Here is a 17,786-nt window from a genome sequence, read left to right on the forward strand (position 1 = left end):
ATACGAGGCTGCTCACTTCCAGAAATAGTTATAGGAGAAAAGGCAGGGAGCACTGACAGGAAAGCTCGGGGATCAAGTGCGGAGGAGCTGACACCACAGAGAAACAGCCATGCACAGAAAGAGCCACCCCTAAAGTGCTTGGGTCTAGCTTAGTGAGGTTCGCTCCTCTGGGTGCCGCCCCAGAGTTGATTCATCTTAACTGGGTCTGAATCAGCTCTGATGTGGGCCAGGAGAGTGGTTGGGGGCCTTGTTGGCTGAATCCAGGGACATCCTCCTGATCACCCGGGATGTTTTCCATCTGACACAGAAGTGCGGAGGAAAATTTTCTAGGGAATTCCTGTTGCTGCTGTCAGTGGTACTCAACAAATAGTAGGTGAGTCCATGACTAGAAAATACAAGAGAAGCCGAGAATTGAAAGTAACGTGTCAACCAAAGTAATAGGTGTGAGAAGTGAAGTGACAACCAAGGAATTCACTAACAAAGCCTCAGTCGGTGCCCTGTATGGGCCACAGGGCTCAGAGGATGCCTTGTATGGGTGTGTGATAGTGGGAGCCCTGGGCTACCACCATAGCAGCCTGAGAGTTCTTCTCAGAGTCAGACGAACATGGTATTTTTGACTTAAATACCACAGAGAATTTCCAGATGAGTCAGTATGAAGCACAGCTGGAGTTTCTTAAGAAAATGTTTAGCATAGACTTAAGCCTGGGTGGAGGGAGGGACAGAATGGAGGAGAGAGGGATGGGGAAGGTGCGCTTAGGAAAAGGACAGTGCATGCTCAGGGCTGGGCTTGTCAAAACACCGTCACCAGAGTTAGTTACCTCTGACACTTCTCTTTTGGAGAAGTTACCCATCTGAGACTTTTCTGCCATTTTTTGTGAAAAATCGACTGCTTTGATTTCTCCACATCCAGGAGACTTTTAACAAGTGGTGTTCTTTTTTTGACAGCATACCAGCGGCAGTAAGTCAAGTGGCAAGGTCCTGGATTTCTTGACATCATTAGTAAATGCGTCATTCATCTAGTTGGTGTTTTATATTTCTAGTTTCTATAAGAAAGAATTCTTTGTTCTAATGACATCTTGAAGTGGTCCCTACACATCTCAAATGTAAAACAGTTCAAAATGGAAGCACATTTCACTGAAGACGTGATGCCTACAGCCTTTTCTACTCACCCCTTTTATCTTGCCCTAGAAAATTTTTTATATCTGGAATTAGTTAACCTGTATCAGACATTTAATTTTGTTGGTTCTGCAGAAGTTGAATTGATAACATGCATTTTTTCTTATACAGCTTCCCGTGGTCCATGTCTGCTAGCATTAATATCCCTGGGCTTGTATCCACTGTTTAGGTGTCTGATTGTTCTTTTAAAAATCATATTTTACCATGTATAATAGTGTACAGAATGCAGTCTAATCATTTTGTGTTAAAATAGGTGACTCAAGTTCTTCTGAAAACAGCTCATCTGAACCATCTAGTACTCCAGGTAATTTGATTGATGACTTTGAGTGTTTAAAAAATAGACATGTGCACATGCTGGCAAGTTTGAAATGCTCTGTTGATTACTGACTTACTGGGACTTGAAATTACTGTTTACAATGAACTTCTCCTCTTTCCTTAGTATAAAACTTAGATGACCAATAGGTATTTGTAGAAATTTAATGAATAAGAGAAAATTACATTTTAAGAAAACATGGGACACTTCTTTAATTCAGACATATTTTTAAAATAAAAGAGCATTTTAAATAAATTAGGCAATCTATTTCTACACAAACTGTAAAGTTCATTTAGATAAAGTGAAATGGCTTAACAGAAAAACCAATAAAGAGAGCTGTGAAAAATATTTTAAAATTCGACTGAACTATCTGCTTTTGTTACTGTTTTCATCCTGACTTTTAGGCCTTTTCCTAAAGTTTCATATCCATTTACTTAGTTACATGAAAGAGCCATTAGAAATATATAACATGGGGGACTTAAAGTTTCAAGACATACAGGTTTCCCCTTTTATCTAGGAAAGTAGCATTTTCCTCATACATAATTATATTATTAGTTTTAGATAACAAACTTACTGAATAAAATGCTCCTTAGGCAGGATTGTTTTGTGGCTTCTGGTAAAGATGGGCTTACAGTACTTAATTTTTGAAGCAGAAAAGGTAATTCTTAGTAGATTCAGCATGTTAGTAATTGTGCATGATCCCAGATGAATAAGCTCTTGAACACAGGATGACTAATTGACTCCAGAAAAAATGGATTTAAGGGATAATCACGTATGTAAATTTGACAAATTCCAGCTCTCAAGGCCAATTAGGATTCAGGATAACAACAAATTCACACTTAGAACACCTAATATCCTATGCATTTTAAATCAATGTATGTCTTAAAACTTCAATATTATCTATCCCTTGTGTTTAATAGAGAAAAGATCTCACATTCCAGAGGCAACTCCAACATACTCAGAAACAAGTGAAGTCTTTGGTAAGTGAACATGACTCTGATATTCATTCTTATTTTTAGACCCAATTCGGTACCTGAATGAAGTCACAAAGTAATTAAATTTGAAACTAAATAAAAAGTATCCTCATTACCTGTCTGAACACTGTATGTTCAAATGACATCATATTTATGCTATTTTTTCTTTGTGGACACAATCACAGTGAAAGCACTAACACATATATGTTATAGATACACACATATAAACATGCTTCTACATACAAATAGTAATATAATTCTTACAATCACTTGGTGTAAATGATATGTCATTCACCCATTAGAAAGCCTAGCTTTACAAAAAGCAAAGCATGCAATCGACTTCCTTCCCTTCCCATATTAGACACGAAATCCCTTTTCCCAAGGAAACATGCATAGTTTGATTAGTGTTTTGCTTTGCCCAGAATTGATAATTTCGAGCATTCCAAAGGAATCTGCTACAGCTTTAATTTCAGTTTTGCAGTGATGAGCAAAAAGCATTTGGTAGCCGTCCTGGTTTGCCTCTCCATTGCTGTGACAAAACACTCTGACCAATACCAACTTGGGGAGGAAAGGGTTTATTTAGCTTACATATCCCGGGTCACAGTTCATCAGGGAGCCCAAGGTAGGAACTCAGGGCAGGAACCTGGAGGCAGGAGCTGGAGCACAGGCCATGGAGGAACACTGCTTACTGGCTTGCTCCCCTGGCTCCTGTTCAGCCTGCTTTCTTATGCAACAAAGGCCCACCTGCCCAGGGGTGGCACCACCCACAGTGGGCTGGGCCCTCCCACATCACTCATCAAGCAGGTGCCCCATGGACATGGCTACAGGCCAGTCCAATGAAGCCAATTCCACAATTGAGGCTCCCTCAACCCAGGTGTGTCAAGTTGACACTAAAGCTATCCAGCACAGTAGCTGGGCAAATGATGATGACGATGATGATGATGATGTATAAATATGAGAAACAACTAGAAGATACACTTCTTGTTCTCAATGATTGTGAATTTCCCCTCTGATTACTGTGTAGGTGAAGCTGCTACATGGGGCAAGGGAGTATACAAAGCTTTCAACGGCCGCATCTTTTCCTTTGAGTCTTCGTGCGCATACACTTTCTGCCGTGACTGTGCCGACTCAGGAGGAGACTTCAACATTGAGATCAAAAGGAACAATGACAGCGAGATTGAGGAAATAAAAGTTCTGATCGACAATGTTGACATCTCTATTTCGGGCAATGATATTTTAGTTAATGGAGAAAGGTAAACAGCAGAATGTGTTGTCTGAGTGTTGTGGAGTAATTTGCAGCAGCATGAGCCAAAAACCAAACAAACAAAAAATTGTGTTAGATGGGGAACAGGTGGTCCTCTTCCTGTTCGGATGCTTGTCTCTGATGGAACACACCCCGTAGGTCTGCTGCAAGATGAGTACTAGTGCTCACTCAGTGCAGTGCAGATCCCAGAGCCGTTACCAGAACGCGTTTTGCATTGTTGAATGCTAAGTACTTATTTGGAGCTTTGGAAATTAGAAATAGAAGAGATAAAAGTTCATGGACTACTAGTTTTCAGAAGTGGTAGTTCATATATTTGGAAGGGATAACCTTTGAATACTTTCCAGAATAGGAAATTGAGGAAAATTATACTTGTGAACATTTCAAACTACTGGATCATCTTTGCTGACAATCAAAGTTTGACCTGTTTATTTCTCCAAAACTTGTTCTAAAAATTCTTTTTTATCGCAATACTGTTTTCACTGTTTACATATATTTGCTGTTCTTATTTTTCAGGGTACAGATGCCTTACAGTAATAAAATGGTTCACATTAAGAAACAAGGAGAACACAATGTTTTGAACAGCCATAGAAGAACCTTGTCTTTAATGTGGGGCAAAAAGAAGCTCTCAGTACGTCTATCCACGATTTTCTTTTAAGTTTCTGTTCTTTCACTTTAGTTACAGAAATGCACACATGATAAGGGAAGTATAACCTAAGATTAGTTGACACATCCTGATACACTGAGTGTGCTAGGCATTATCTAATAGTGAAAGTATCTTGAAGTACATAAAGTTATTACATGGCTGATGATGTACCAGATAATTCATATGAAGGAAAGTTAAAGATATCTGCCTAAGGATGCAGTAAGAGGTGGCATCAGATCTGTCCAAAGTTCTAGTCACAGCTTTTTAAAGAAAGTCACCATAGCACACTCCCAAGTGACCAGCTTACATAGGAAGACAGGAAGAATCCCTGACCTGTGGTTTGCTTGGATTTTTATTTTGCATTATTTTCAATCTTTTATAAAACTATAAATATAATTTATTTTTAAAGCTCACTCTTCATAGCCATTATGAAACTTGTGGCCTTTGTGGAAACTTCAACACCACTCCAGGTAAGATCTAATGGATTATTTCTAAGAAAGTTGCTTTCCAAAAGAAAAATTATGATTTTTTACATTTGGATAGTTTCTTTAAACTTTTATTTTTGAGAATACATGAGTATTGTCTTTGCATTATTTCTGTCCCTCCTGGTCCTCCAACAGCTCCTTCCATGCTCTGACTTCCTCTCAATTTCTTCTCATCTTTTATTGTTACATATATATGTATATGTATGTATATGTATATAGAGTCCACTTAGTGCTACCCACTTGGAATTAGATGATCTCTCAAGGAGCTGGTCCTTGGAGAAAACTGATTCTCCCTCTCTCAGTATCCGTGGCTTGCCTGTAGCTCTTCGTCTTGAGGTGGGACCCTGTGACGTCTTCCCCATCCACCTTGGCATCTAAGCTGGTTTTGTCTGTGCAGATCTTGTTAGACTACTTCACCGTGAAGAGTTCACTGGTGCAGCTTCCCTGTCCTGTCTAGAAGGCATTAACTAGCAGCAGGGGTCTTGTTCCTCTGGCTCTTACATTCTTTCCGCCCCTCATTCCCTGTGTTCCTGGGCCTTAGGAGTAGAGGTTGCATTGTAGATATGTCTAAAGGATGAGAAACTATTAAAATCAAAACATATCTATGTTGCCAAAAAACAAAGGACACACACATGAACATCTGAAATAATGCTTTTACTTTCAGGTCAAGATATTAATGAGCACATTGCCAATAGTAAAATTCCTGGTGACTGTCCCAGTGCTCTTAGGAAGAACACTGAAGTGTGTGAAGATGGATTCCAGGTAGGAGGTCTATATTCCATCTTGTAGCAATTTCAGCAGTATTACCCCTGGATTTTTAAATGAATTTTAATGTGTGTTTTAGGGTATTTAATGTGACATTATGGATTACATAAAGGGTGGACTACAGTGAGGGAAACTAACATATCCATCATATAGTTGATGTAGCTGTGGCAAGAAGAGTTAAAATGTACTCACTCGGCATGAATATCTTCCACACTACAGCTGCACAGTATGGTCTTCATGACGTACGTGTGCTCTGGATCTATTCATCCTGTGTATGTCTATGTTATATCCTCAGACATGTGTCACCCTATTTCCTCTCCCCCAACTTATGCCCACCATTTCTATCTTTCAATATTGGGTTACTTTTTAAGATTCCTCATATAAATGAGATCATGAAATTTTTAAAATTATTTCCCTCAGCCTAATATTTTCCAGGCTCACGTTTTGTGATAATTGTAAGCTTTTGCTCTTTCCTTTAGAGATGAATAATATTCTAGCCACAGGTTCTCAATCCATTTTTATGTCTAAGGATGCATAGGTGGTTGGTTTCCATATCCTGTGATGTTGTTTGAATATGAGAGTGCAGGTGTCGTTATGAAGGCTGATTTCATTTTCTTTGCTTGGCTGGGTCACATTCCTATTTTTGCAGTGGCTGCAATTTTACATACCTTCTGGCCCATATGAGTTTCCTCTTCTTCATATCCTGCTCACAATGTTTATTTTCTGACTTTGTGTTAATAAAGTTGGAATTCTAAATTCTAAAGTCAAATTCTTTTAAAAATACTGTTATTAATTTATTTTTATTTTATGCATATCAACAATTTTCCTGCATGTATGTAAATGCACCTGTGTGTGCAATGCTCATGGAGGCCAGAAAAGGGTGATGAATCCCCTGGAATTGAAGTTATGGATTGTTGTTAACAGCCATATGCATGTTGGGAACCAAACCTGGGTCCCCTACAAGAACAGCCATGCTCTTAATCACTGAGCTGTCTCTTTAGCCCCTAAAGTCTAAATTCTAATGTGTATGGGGTAGCTTTGGTTTGTATTTACCTAATAATAATTAATGCCTTGGGGAACATCTATTCAAGCTTTTGCCCATGGTTTAATTGGGTTATTTGTTTCTCCACTATTGAGTTCTATGAGCTCTTAATAAACTTTGGATGACAACCCTTTATCAGACGTGGTTCTTCAAATATTATCCCAATCTGCAGGCTGCTGTTTAAAATTAGACTTAAAATTGAAATTTGAATTGAATTCTTTGCTGTGCTGAAAACTTTTAGTTTGATGCAGTACATTTATTTTTGCATTGCTGGCCCAAGTTTTTAGAGTGACATCCAAAAAGTCATTCCAAAAGTCAGTGACTGGGAGCTTTTCCCTATTTGCTTTTATGGTCTTGTATTTTTGGATATTGTAGTTAGATCTTTTATCCATTTTGACTTGATTTTTGTTTCTAGTATGAGATCATTTCTTTTACAAGTGAAAATTCTGTTTTTGAAAAGCATCGTTTATTGGAATGACTATATTCCCTCGTTACGTTCTTTTGATACTCTTGTGAAAATTAGTTGGCCATACATGTTTGGATTTCATCCTGGGATCGGTATTTTGCTCTGCTGGTCCATGTCACAACCATGATGCTTGGATGAATGTAGCTGTGGAATCCTTAGTTTCCCTTAGATGGCCCCATCCTCTTCTAAGCACTTGCTCTTAGATTTCTGCAACTGCTTTCTCTCCAATATTCCTGTCGTTTGCTTTCTGATTCTGTCTATCTGTGGATGATCAGGTAAGATTTTCCCAAAGCGTCACAGTATTTACTCTGTATTAGTACAATTCCAACTTCCTTCATGTGATGTTTTGGTTTTCCGTTATCCTCCATGCTTCACTGCAGTCACTGGACGGGCATGGACTGTCTTTCCTCTCACAGCTTAGGCATCTCCCATCTGCATCCTGTTCCCTGACTTTTGATCTGGATGGCCTGTTTGAAATGTCATTCTTGACCTTGTGTTTGCAAAGTTACACAGAATAATTCTGTCTACATGCTTAAAAACAGCTTTTGAGAAAGTTATGAGAAATTTCCCAAAGGGTAATATATGAAAAAAATCCTTGCTGGTTCTATTTTCCTTATTTTACACTTTATTTGAAGGGTGGCATCAGTCTTCATTGAGTCTAGTTAGTACAAATTACATATCCATTAAACAGGAGCTTTTGTGTTTTTCTGAAAATAAACTGCTAAAATATAAAATACTATATGGTAACTGAAATATGTTGAAAATCAAACTTTTGGTGCCACAACAATACATGCCTTTATTTTGTTCTGACAGAAGACAAACACACAGTGTTCCCACCAAGAAAGGATGCTGTATTTTATGACCACTTGTTTACTCATAAAACATAAGCAGTTTAACAGTTGAAGGCACATTATCTCCTCTGTGCATCACGGTTTCCCAACAATTAACCTGCCAGTGTTGGACACTAACAAATCCCTTCACAGCCCTTCCATGTTTGCAAGTTCTAAACTTCACTTCATTGTAAGAAATAGATTCAGACAGATTGACTAACTCATATTGGATAATACTGCAGCTGTGTTTGAAGCTATCACAGGGATCTGAAATGCCAGCAATGACACATTCTGTTAGGAGTTACGTTACTGACAACATTTCTTAAGATTTTAAGTTTCAGTTAGTACACAAAAGCCCCAATTCTGGAAAAAAAATATGTACTGTAATGTTAAAACAAACAAAACAAATGATCTTTTCTTAAAATTCATCTTGTTGCATGTTCTATGTTTTAAGAAGACATTGTGCTTTGTTTTATAGTCCTGCAATAAAATGATTGCAACCTATTTTGAGAAATGTGGAAAAGTTTCTCCACTGGCCAGTGAGTACAAAGCACTCTGCGTCGATGAGTACTGCAGAAACAAAGGCAAGATGTTGGCCTGCAACACCTACTCAGAGCTGTCCCGCCTGTGCACTGCTGATGGTCCTGGCATCTTTGAACACTGGCGAGATGATTTGGATGTGGTTTGTGGTAGATTTTTTTCTAAAGTATCCTTGGTTATGAATAAATGAATTCTTATAGCATTTTTCAGAGTTAATGAACATTTCAAAAGAATTTTGTTGAATGAATCTAATCCCTGGAAGGGCTGTTAGGGTTGAAGACATCTCACCACTAACGTGTTTATGAGGAAATTGAGGCTCATTTTGTGATGTGATTTGCCTGTTGAATTATTTGGTTTTAAGATCTTAATACACCAAGGCAAGTCACATCACAGGCACAGGGGGAAGAAAATGATATAAAAATTAACTGAAGATTTGTCAAAAAGTATACTCTTTAGTATTATTTTATTTTAAAAGATTAGTGGAATTAGTCTGGCCATGGTGGCATATGCCTTTAGTACTAGCACTTGGGAGGCAGAGGCAGGCAGATCTCTGTGAGTTCAAGTCCAGCCTGGTCTACACAGGGAGTTACAAGGGATATAGGGAGACCCTGTCTCAGAAAGACCAAAAAAAAAAATAGGTTAGTGAAATGTAAATATGATCTTCATTGAGTAGAATAGCTTATGTTAAGGTTAATCTTTGTATGAGAGAATATAAAACTCAACATGAGATTAATATTCTTTGTATATAATTTACGTCACTTCTAAATTAAATACCCCTTAATGAAATAATGCACGAGAAATTAGCATCATTTAGTTCTATAGATAGCTTTAAAAATTAACTTGTATGTGAACATCAGAATAAAGATTCCTATTTGAGAAAGCTCATTAGAAAGGCTATATTTACCTCATTAATATTCCTCTGCTTTACATTGCTATGTTTTTCTATCTCCAGAAAAGCCTAAATGTCCAGCAAAACATATCTACAAAGAATGTGGACCCTCCAACCCTCCAACTTGTTCTAATGTAGCTCCTTTTCAAGACAGCGAGTGCGTGAGCGGCTGCACCTGCCCGGAAGGTAACCACCCCCAACAAGGAGCCCTTCCTGGTCGCTCCTCCTGGGCCGCCACACGGAGAAATGCTAGAGACTTGAAAGCTAATGTGTGGTTTTGTACCTCAGTACCTCAGGGTTCCCCCATTCCACAGGCTATGCTGAGCTCAATAAGTCTTGGCACTATGGAGCCTTAATAAAGGCTCTGAAGAGCTTCAGCCCGGTTCCTGTCAGTTTAAATGAGGAACTGCTTGCTAGAAATTATCTTTTCAGTGCATGCTGGCATTTCGTTAGAACTAGTTTGGAAGTGGCTGCAATTATACTGAACAATTCACTCATGTCTCTATGATTTTCAGATTAACATAATGTATTCTAGGTTACCTCTTGGATGATATTCGAGATAAAGGAAAATGTGTATTAAAGGAGAAATGTCCCTGTGAATCTAATGGACAAGCGTACCAGGCAGGGGACGTCCGAGAAGGCCCCTGTGGCTCCCAGTGGTACGTGGGTACTTTTTGTTTACATTTTATGGTTGGCTGTTGAAATAATAACAATATTTTATCTAATTTGAAATTTTCCCAAAATGCACCCTTAAGACGAAGTTTTCAGAGATCACAATCTCATCCCATTTTTTTTTCACTTTTAGTCAAGCATTTTAAATTACCAAATACAGAGTGATCAAGTATATGAGCTTTCTGTATACCTTTAAAAGATAATGTGATTGGCTAACAGAAATAGTGTGTGAACAGTCAACTACTATTCACTGTAGATGCAAATAGAAAGCAAAGCAAACTACAAGTGTTTGATTATAACCGTGGTGCTAAGTCTTCCAAGAGTGTGTAAGGAACTGCATGATCAGAAGTAACTCCTCACTTTTCAAACGATTTCATGTATGACAGCATTGGTAAAGGTAGTATATTTAATCTGTGTGTAGATTACTTCTCTGTAATTGGATAGTTCATTTGTGTTCAGCAAAAATTTACTGACCAATGATATTTTCCCATAGCTAATTATAGTTTTTCTCTGAAACTCCGAATTCTGCAAGATTGATACAGGGCTTTCCTACAAATATATTCAAACCTTGTATGTAGAGAAATAATTCAGTGAAAAAAATCCATTGATTAGTTAAAATATAAAATTTTCTCGATAAATGTGAAAGTTTGTTATGAATATATTGAATTATAAGTTTTAATTCCCACAACAGTGTTAAGAACACTTTAATGTGAGCACAAATGTGGTATAGATATATAACTGAACATTTTTGGTTCACATATTTAAAATTTTTTTAAGTTGAATTTTTTATAATTTATATAACCTGATAATTCCAAAATATTGTAATTCCAACATAAAAGCAATATAAAACAAAGTTATGAAATATCCTATAATACTTTCATAGCCATTCTTCAATATTTGTCTGTACTTTATATTTATAGTAGATACCAGTGAGAGATAGTGCACTTTAAACACTGTCTGTCTGCCTCTGCATTACCCTGGAAAGGCTAAGTTCACATTGAAGCTTGTAGCTGGTGTTTTAGTACTAATAATGCAATGTATTTCATGTAGACAAACCTCAAAGTCCAGTTTGTTTTATGTGTATTTGAGTCATGCAGAAATGATCATTTTTAGACAAACAAACTGAAGTTTTTTAATTTGTCAGGAGATCAACATTGATGAGACAGTAGATAAGACTTCATGAATGACCTTTAACATAATCATTGCATTTAACAGCACCTTCCAAGAAGCTAAGTGGTCCTGCACTGAGGCTTTATGTCCTGGAAGATGTAAAGTGGAAGGAAGCTTATTTACCACTTTTGATGATAATAAATTCAATCATCCTGGAAACTGCCACTTCTTGGCCATCCATGTATGTTTCATATATGTATACAATGTATTTAGATCATATCCATGTCACACTCACCCCTTTCAATTCCTCCCAGGTCTCCCTCTCACTCCCAAGTCATCTTCATCCCTTCCTCTTCTTCTTCTTCTTCCTCCTCCTCCTCTTCTTCCTTTTCCTCCTCTTCCTCCTTCTCCTCCTCCTCTCTTCCTCCTCCCCTTCCTTCTCCTCCTTCTCCTCCTCCTCCCTGTCCTCTCTCCTCCTCCTTCTCCTCCCCCTCCTCTCTCCTCTTCCTCCTCTTCCTCCTCCTCTTTCTCCTCCTCCTCCTCCTCCTCCTCCTCCTCCTCCTCCTCCTCCTCCTCCTCCTCCTCCTCCTCCTCCTCCTCCTCCTCCTCCTCCTCCTCCTCCTCCTCCTCCTCCTCCTCCTCCTCCTCCTCCTCCTCCTCCTCCTCCTCCTCCTCCTCCTCCTCCTCCTCCTCCTCCTCCTCCCCCTCCTCTCTCCTCTTCCTCCTCTTCCTCCTCCTCTTTCTCCTCCTCCTCCTCCTCCTCCTCCTCCTCCTTGTCCCCCTCTTCCTCCTCTTCTTCTTTTTGTAACCAGTTGAGTTCAGTTACTGCCACTCTCATGCATATGAGTGTATAGCCACCCACTGCAGCATGGGCAACCTATCAGGGACCATAACCTTGAAGAAGACTGACTCTTCCCAGCAGCCATCGAATGCCAAGAGCTCTTGAACTAGGAGTGGGGCCTTGTGATCCCCTCCCAATTTCATTTTGAGATGTTGATGAACTTGATATTATGCAGGTCTTGTGTGTGCATGTGTGTGTGTGTGTGTGTGTGTGTGTGTGTGTGTATGTGTGAAATTTCCCACACCCACATTAGCAGTCATGTAGTCAACTGGTATTTTCATTATGCAGATCTTGTTAGGCTACCATACTGTGGAGATTTCATTAATTAGCAGCAGATGTCTTGTCCTCTGGTTCTTACATTCTTTCCACCCCCTCTTCTGCCCTGTGCAGATGTTGCATCATAGATGTATCACTTAGGGATGGATACCTCCTAGGCACCTATTCTCTGATCAGTTGTGGAACTTTGGGATATCTCCATCTATTGCAAAAAGGAGTTCCTTTTATGAGTGGTTAGAGCTATACTTACCTGTGAATATATGGATACATATTTAGAATATTGAAAGAAATTACATTGGTCTAGGAAAGTGGCAGTAATAGGCTCTTCCGTGGTCTATGATCTCTCCAACCACGTGTACTTGGCTACGTTTACAGTACTATGCATGGATTCCCTCCTATTGAGTGGGTCTTAAGTCTAATTAGACAGCTGTGAATTAACCCCCCAATAAAAATGCCACTAATGTACCAAAAGTGATAATTTTCTGGGCTGGTAATTTTTGTGATTTGTAGGCTTTACAGCTGGGGAGGACAACTGATTGGTTTTCTCCCTTGGCAGCTTACACAGTATCTTCTGATACTGTGAGAGCTCATCTTCAGGAGGAGACTTCCAGCTCATTTTCAGCTCAATTGCCCTAAGTCCTGTGTCCAAAGTGTGTTGTGTCTTCAGCAATAGGGTCTGACCTTCAAGTTCTGGGAGGCCATCAAGGGCTGTGGTCATAGCCTATATTATTTGGGGAGTTTTTTGGACTCTCTTGTCTAACAACAACTCGAAGGGAGGTTTCCCTTGCCTGGTATTGTGATTTTGTTGTATAACCTTCCGCTATACACGTGTGCTGCGCAGTTCTGATGCGCACATCCTTAGTTGCTGTGACTTCGTGAATGCAATGGCTTTGTCGTGTCCAGAAGACAGCATTTTGCATTAATCCTTCTCAACTTCTGCCTCTTACAACTTTCTGTTCCCTCTTCTGTGATGTTCCCTGAGGCTTTGATGAGGAAATAGCATGATGTAGATGTCCTGTTTAGGGATGAACACTGCATGGTCATTTATTCTCTGCCCTTTGATCAGTTCTGAGTCTCTGTATTAACCATCATCCACTGCTAAAAGAAGCTTCTCTGATAAGGAATAAGACCTGCAGTGATTTGTGGGCTAAAGATGGGTACTTATACTATGTCCAATTAGCAAAATAACACCAGTAGGTTCTCACCTGTGTGTGCAACCTCCCAGGCCACAAGTTTAGAGGACTAGGTTCAGAGTCCCAGGCAAGTGCTCCTTCCTGTGGAGTGGGTCTTAAATCCACTTAGAAGGATATCGGTTTTGCCCATGACATTCATATCATTGTTGAACCAATGGCCATATTTTTCCAGGCTGATCACCACTGTAGCTCACAGGGTTCACAGCTGGGTAAGATAGTTGATGATTTTCTGGTATCATGAAAGCTAGCTGATAGGGAGGACGTAAACCACACATTTTATACTGAGTTTCTATTTAAAGAAACAAACAGTCCTCCAGTTGTTAATTATATGTTTCAGTGCTTGTTTTCTGTCACAATTGGCATCAAGAAATTACTTATCAATACTATATTATTTGCACTCTTTGAAAATTCTTGCTGAAAATTTGAAAGTAGAACTTTAAACCTGTGAAGAGAATCATAGAATATTTTCATAATACATTATTAACTAGAATGTATTTGTTATTTTATTAAAATATTTTTGTTATCAAAAAAGGAAATTTCTTGCTGAAATAAAATCCGACAAGTAAAACCCTCTCCATTTACCCACAACCTCCTAGTGCACTGGAAAGTCCGCTCTTCTGTGCATGTGCTGAGTAGTGTGTCACTCAATATGATCCCCCACGTTCCCAGAAACACCTTCCTCATTCATCGTCATTCCTTTACATTTATTTTTACTCGTTATAATACAACGAAACCAGTATGATAATGACTGTGCTTACACTTAAATTCCTAATACTAACATTTTAAGTAAAATGAATTTCATAAAAAGAACTATTCTATTTTGTAGCTTGTGCCTTCTTGTGCTTATCTTTCTGGTAAGAATTGATGGTGAATGAAATCTGGGAATATTAAGGAGAGGTGCGTTAATATCTTAAAGTTTGCAAAATGTAGCTGCTGCTCCTGAAAATCTGTTTTTTAAAATAAAGCTTTTTAATTGTCTACCAAACATAATCTAGTTTTCTTTTTATGCTCTTCCTGTTTTAAACCACGAGAGCTGGAGATGGGGAAACAGAGAGCGAGATCTGCTAAAGTACATGGAGTGTGTGCTGCCTCTAGACCAGCCGTTCTCAGACCTTGAAATTAGAACTGGAAGGCTTGTGAAGTTTGGGAGTATAAATTGCTGGTTTACAAGTTAAAGACCTCTTACTCGGAATTATGCAGTTATTACAGGCTATCCACAGATTAAAAGGCTTTGTGCTCTGTAATTCCTGATAATCCCCACAAGGCATGACAATTACCAAAAAAAAAAAAATCCCCAAATTTTAGAGCATGTGGATTTCATAAGATACTACGACCATTTGTAATGTGCTTGGCTGGTCCTGTAGTTGTACCAGGGATAGAATGAGTTTCTTTGTTCTGAATAGATTGTATGTAGAAACCTGCCTACTAAAATTCAAATACTCATCATGAATAAATTGCATAGTAATAGCATATGAAAAAATACTGGAATAAAAAAAATATATTTTTTTACAGAATGAAGATTTGTCTGTTAGTGTTGACCTTCATCCGTGTGCAAATGGTCAGACAGGATCATGCTTAAAGAGTGTTATGCTTCTCCTGAATTCTGTAAGTATTTAACTTCCTAAGGTTAAGTCAGACCATAAGATCAGATCAATTAGTTCAGAATTTAAGAATTAGGGAGGGCTGAGACATTGGTTCGGGGGTAAGAGTGCTTGATGCAAAAACCTGAGGACCCAAGTTCAGATCCCCAGCACCCAATTAAAAACTAAATGAGACTATGGATGACTGTAACCCCAGGGCTGGGAGGGTCAGAAACTGGAGGATCCCTGGGGCTTGCTGACCAGCCAGCCTAGCCTCAAACCAGGGAGATCTAGGTTCACTGAGAGACTCGGTCTTATTGGGAAAAGTCAAGGAGTGATAGAGCAGGACCCCTGATGTCCTGCTCTGACCTTTGCAGACAGCCCACGTACAGCCCCATGCACACATATACAGATACATACAACACACACAATAAAACTTAAATTTGGGTGCGAAACAGGGAGGCTCAGTTGATAAAGTGCTTACCGTACAAGTATGAAGACCTTAGATCCCCAGCACCCATGCAAAAAAAAAAAAAAATTGCTAAGCTCAGTTGTGTTGCCTGTAATTCCTGCATTGGGGAGGCAGAAACAACGATGTGCCCAGGATTTGCCAGCCAGCCAGTCTGTATTATACAGCTCCAGATCCACTGAGAGACCATGACTTAGAGAACCAGGTGGATCATAACTGAGGAAGACACCTGATGTGAGTCTCTGTCCTCCACATGCACTCTCACACACACCTGCATGCATGTGTACACATATGTACATACACATATACACACATAAACACATACACATATGCACAAAAGAATTCTGGAGTTTAAAAAAGAGCAGCTTTACTATATAAATAAATTAAATGTATAAGTAAGGTCATACACAAAAAAGAACAGTTTTCTGGAAGAGTTGGAAAGAGCCAATGCCCTGAATTATGCCCAGTTGACCAAAATACACAGTTTTATGGGAATGGAAGATCAACTTTATGTGTTCACCAGATTTTTAAAGGAAGCAAGCAAGGCAGCCTAGATGTTGGTACTTAGAAACGGTTACCATCTTGGTTTCTTTTTCCTCATTTGTAAATCAGGCATGAGGGCTCCTTTCCAGTCTCCTGTACAGGGTTGGTATGGGAAAAATGAAACACAGTGTAAGACAGGATTTAAAATATCCTATGTTTCAAATGTTTATAAATTAATCTTATAGAATTAAATATGTTTTAATGGCACAAAAATTCAGCTTTGTATAGTACACTGAAATGAATATGAACTAACAAAATGTTTTAAATATTAGTCTACTTCAGGTAACAGATTTGTCTTCAATAGTGACGGAACAGTCACAAAGGATGGAGTTAGAATTCAAGGTTATTACTACTCAGGTAAGTTTAATAACAGTATTTATAAAGAAACACAAGATGTATTTGGTTATGCAGTTTCTAAAGCTATTTTGACAATTATCAAAGGTGTGATATTATAAGCTAACATGCTGATTATTATTTTAATAGATGAAATACAGATCTTCAATGTATCTTCTTCATACCGTCAAGCAGAGGTATATCCACATTTAAAAATGCAAATACAAACTGTTCCTGTAATGCAGCTATATGTATCCATGCCACCCAATGAGTTCACAGACACCGTAGGTTAGTCCTGCTGGTGAATTGTTATTTCCAAGGATTGAATAGAACTTCTTTTATTTCACTTCCAGTTCTCTCTCAATGATGCCACTCTGTAAAGCGTTTTTAACTTAATCTTTCCTTTCATATTGTAGTAAAATAATTCCATCTCTTTTTATAGTGACAGTATCTTTGCTCATAACAAAATCAATACCAAATAGTTTTCAAGAACTCATGCCTTTAATTTTTTTTGTTTGTTTTTATTTTATGTGTATGAGTGTTTTGATTATATGTATCTAAACACACTTGTGTTGTGTAATGTCTGTGGAGGCCAGAAGAGGGCATCAGATCCTCTGGGACTGGAGTTACAGACAGTTGTTAGCCACCATGTGGGTGCTTGGAGCCAAATTTGAGTCCTCTGCAAGAACAGTTTGTGTTCTTAACCATGAACCTTTTCTCCAGCCCCTAACAAACCATGCCCTTAAAATGAAAATTAAGGCTTTTATTTAAAGCTAAATAACAATTTGATAATGTATTTTATATATTTCTTTACTAGTAAGTACTGTGTATCATTAAGACCTTGATGTGTAGCTGAGTAAATAAAAATTCAAAGGTATAACTTTTAAAATCTTATTTCAAATGCAAATGTTTCTTACTTGCCTTTCTGATAAAGCATGTGCTAATTTATTTTACTGATGTTTTCCATCACAAAAAATGAGCTCTAATATACAGTCATAGACATTGAATAAACAAACAGAACTGATTGCAAGTCCCATTAAGAGATATGGATGGTGCATGCTTTATGATACACACCTTACTTTGAAAGGTAACTTATTTACACGTAGAAAAAAATATAACTTGTAAGTTACAAAGCTCCAAGTCCTTCCATCTTCTGATGTCTTCCTCAATCTCTTTCTTTAAAGATTTAAAAATTTCACTGTAGAGCTCTTTAATGTCTTTGGTCATGTTTATTCGAGATATTTTATTTTTTTTGCAGCTATTGTGAAAGGGAGTGTTTCCATGTGCTCTTTCTCTGATTGCTTGCTACTGATATATAGAAAGGCTACAGACTTTTGTAGGTTAATTTTGTAACCTGCCACTTTACTGAACTTGTTAATAAT

General features: G+C 38.3%; 1 protein-coding gene across 1 annotated transcript in view; it reads left to right on the forward strand.

Moving 5' to 3' along the window:
• Positions 1–17,786, forward strand: part of LOC115069707 (mucin-19-like) — a 64,568-nt gene that overhangs the window by 1,437 nt on the left and 45,345 nt on the right. The window contains 13 exon segments of the mRNA XM_029561873.1: positions 1,430–1,480; positions 2,410–2,469; positions 3,488–3,716; positions 4,241–4,355; positions 4,780–4,840; positions 5,520–5,617; positions 8,437–8,647; positions 9,451–9,573; positions 9,923–10,046; positions 11,275–11,410; positions 14,992–15,084; positions 16,344–16,428; positions 16,555–16,692. Of these exon segments, the coding sequence (XP_029417733.1) occupies positions 1,430–1,480; positions 2,410–2,469; positions 3,488–3,716; positions 4,241–4,355; positions 4,780–4,840; positions 5,520–5,617; positions 8,437–8,647; positions 9,451–9,573; positions 9,923–10,046; positions 11,275–11,410; positions 14,992–15,084; positions 16,344–16,428; positions 16,555–16,692 (1,524 nt within the window).

This window comes from Nannospalax galili, unplaced genomic scaffold, assembly GCF_000622305.1.
Source record: "Nannospalax galili isolate Female #2095 unplaced genomic scaffold, S.galili_v1.0 scaffold454, whole genome shotgun sequence".
Taxonomy (NCBI): domain Eukaryota; kingdom Metazoa; phylum Chordata; class Mammalia; order Rodentia; family Spalacidae; genus Nannospalax; species Nannospalax galili.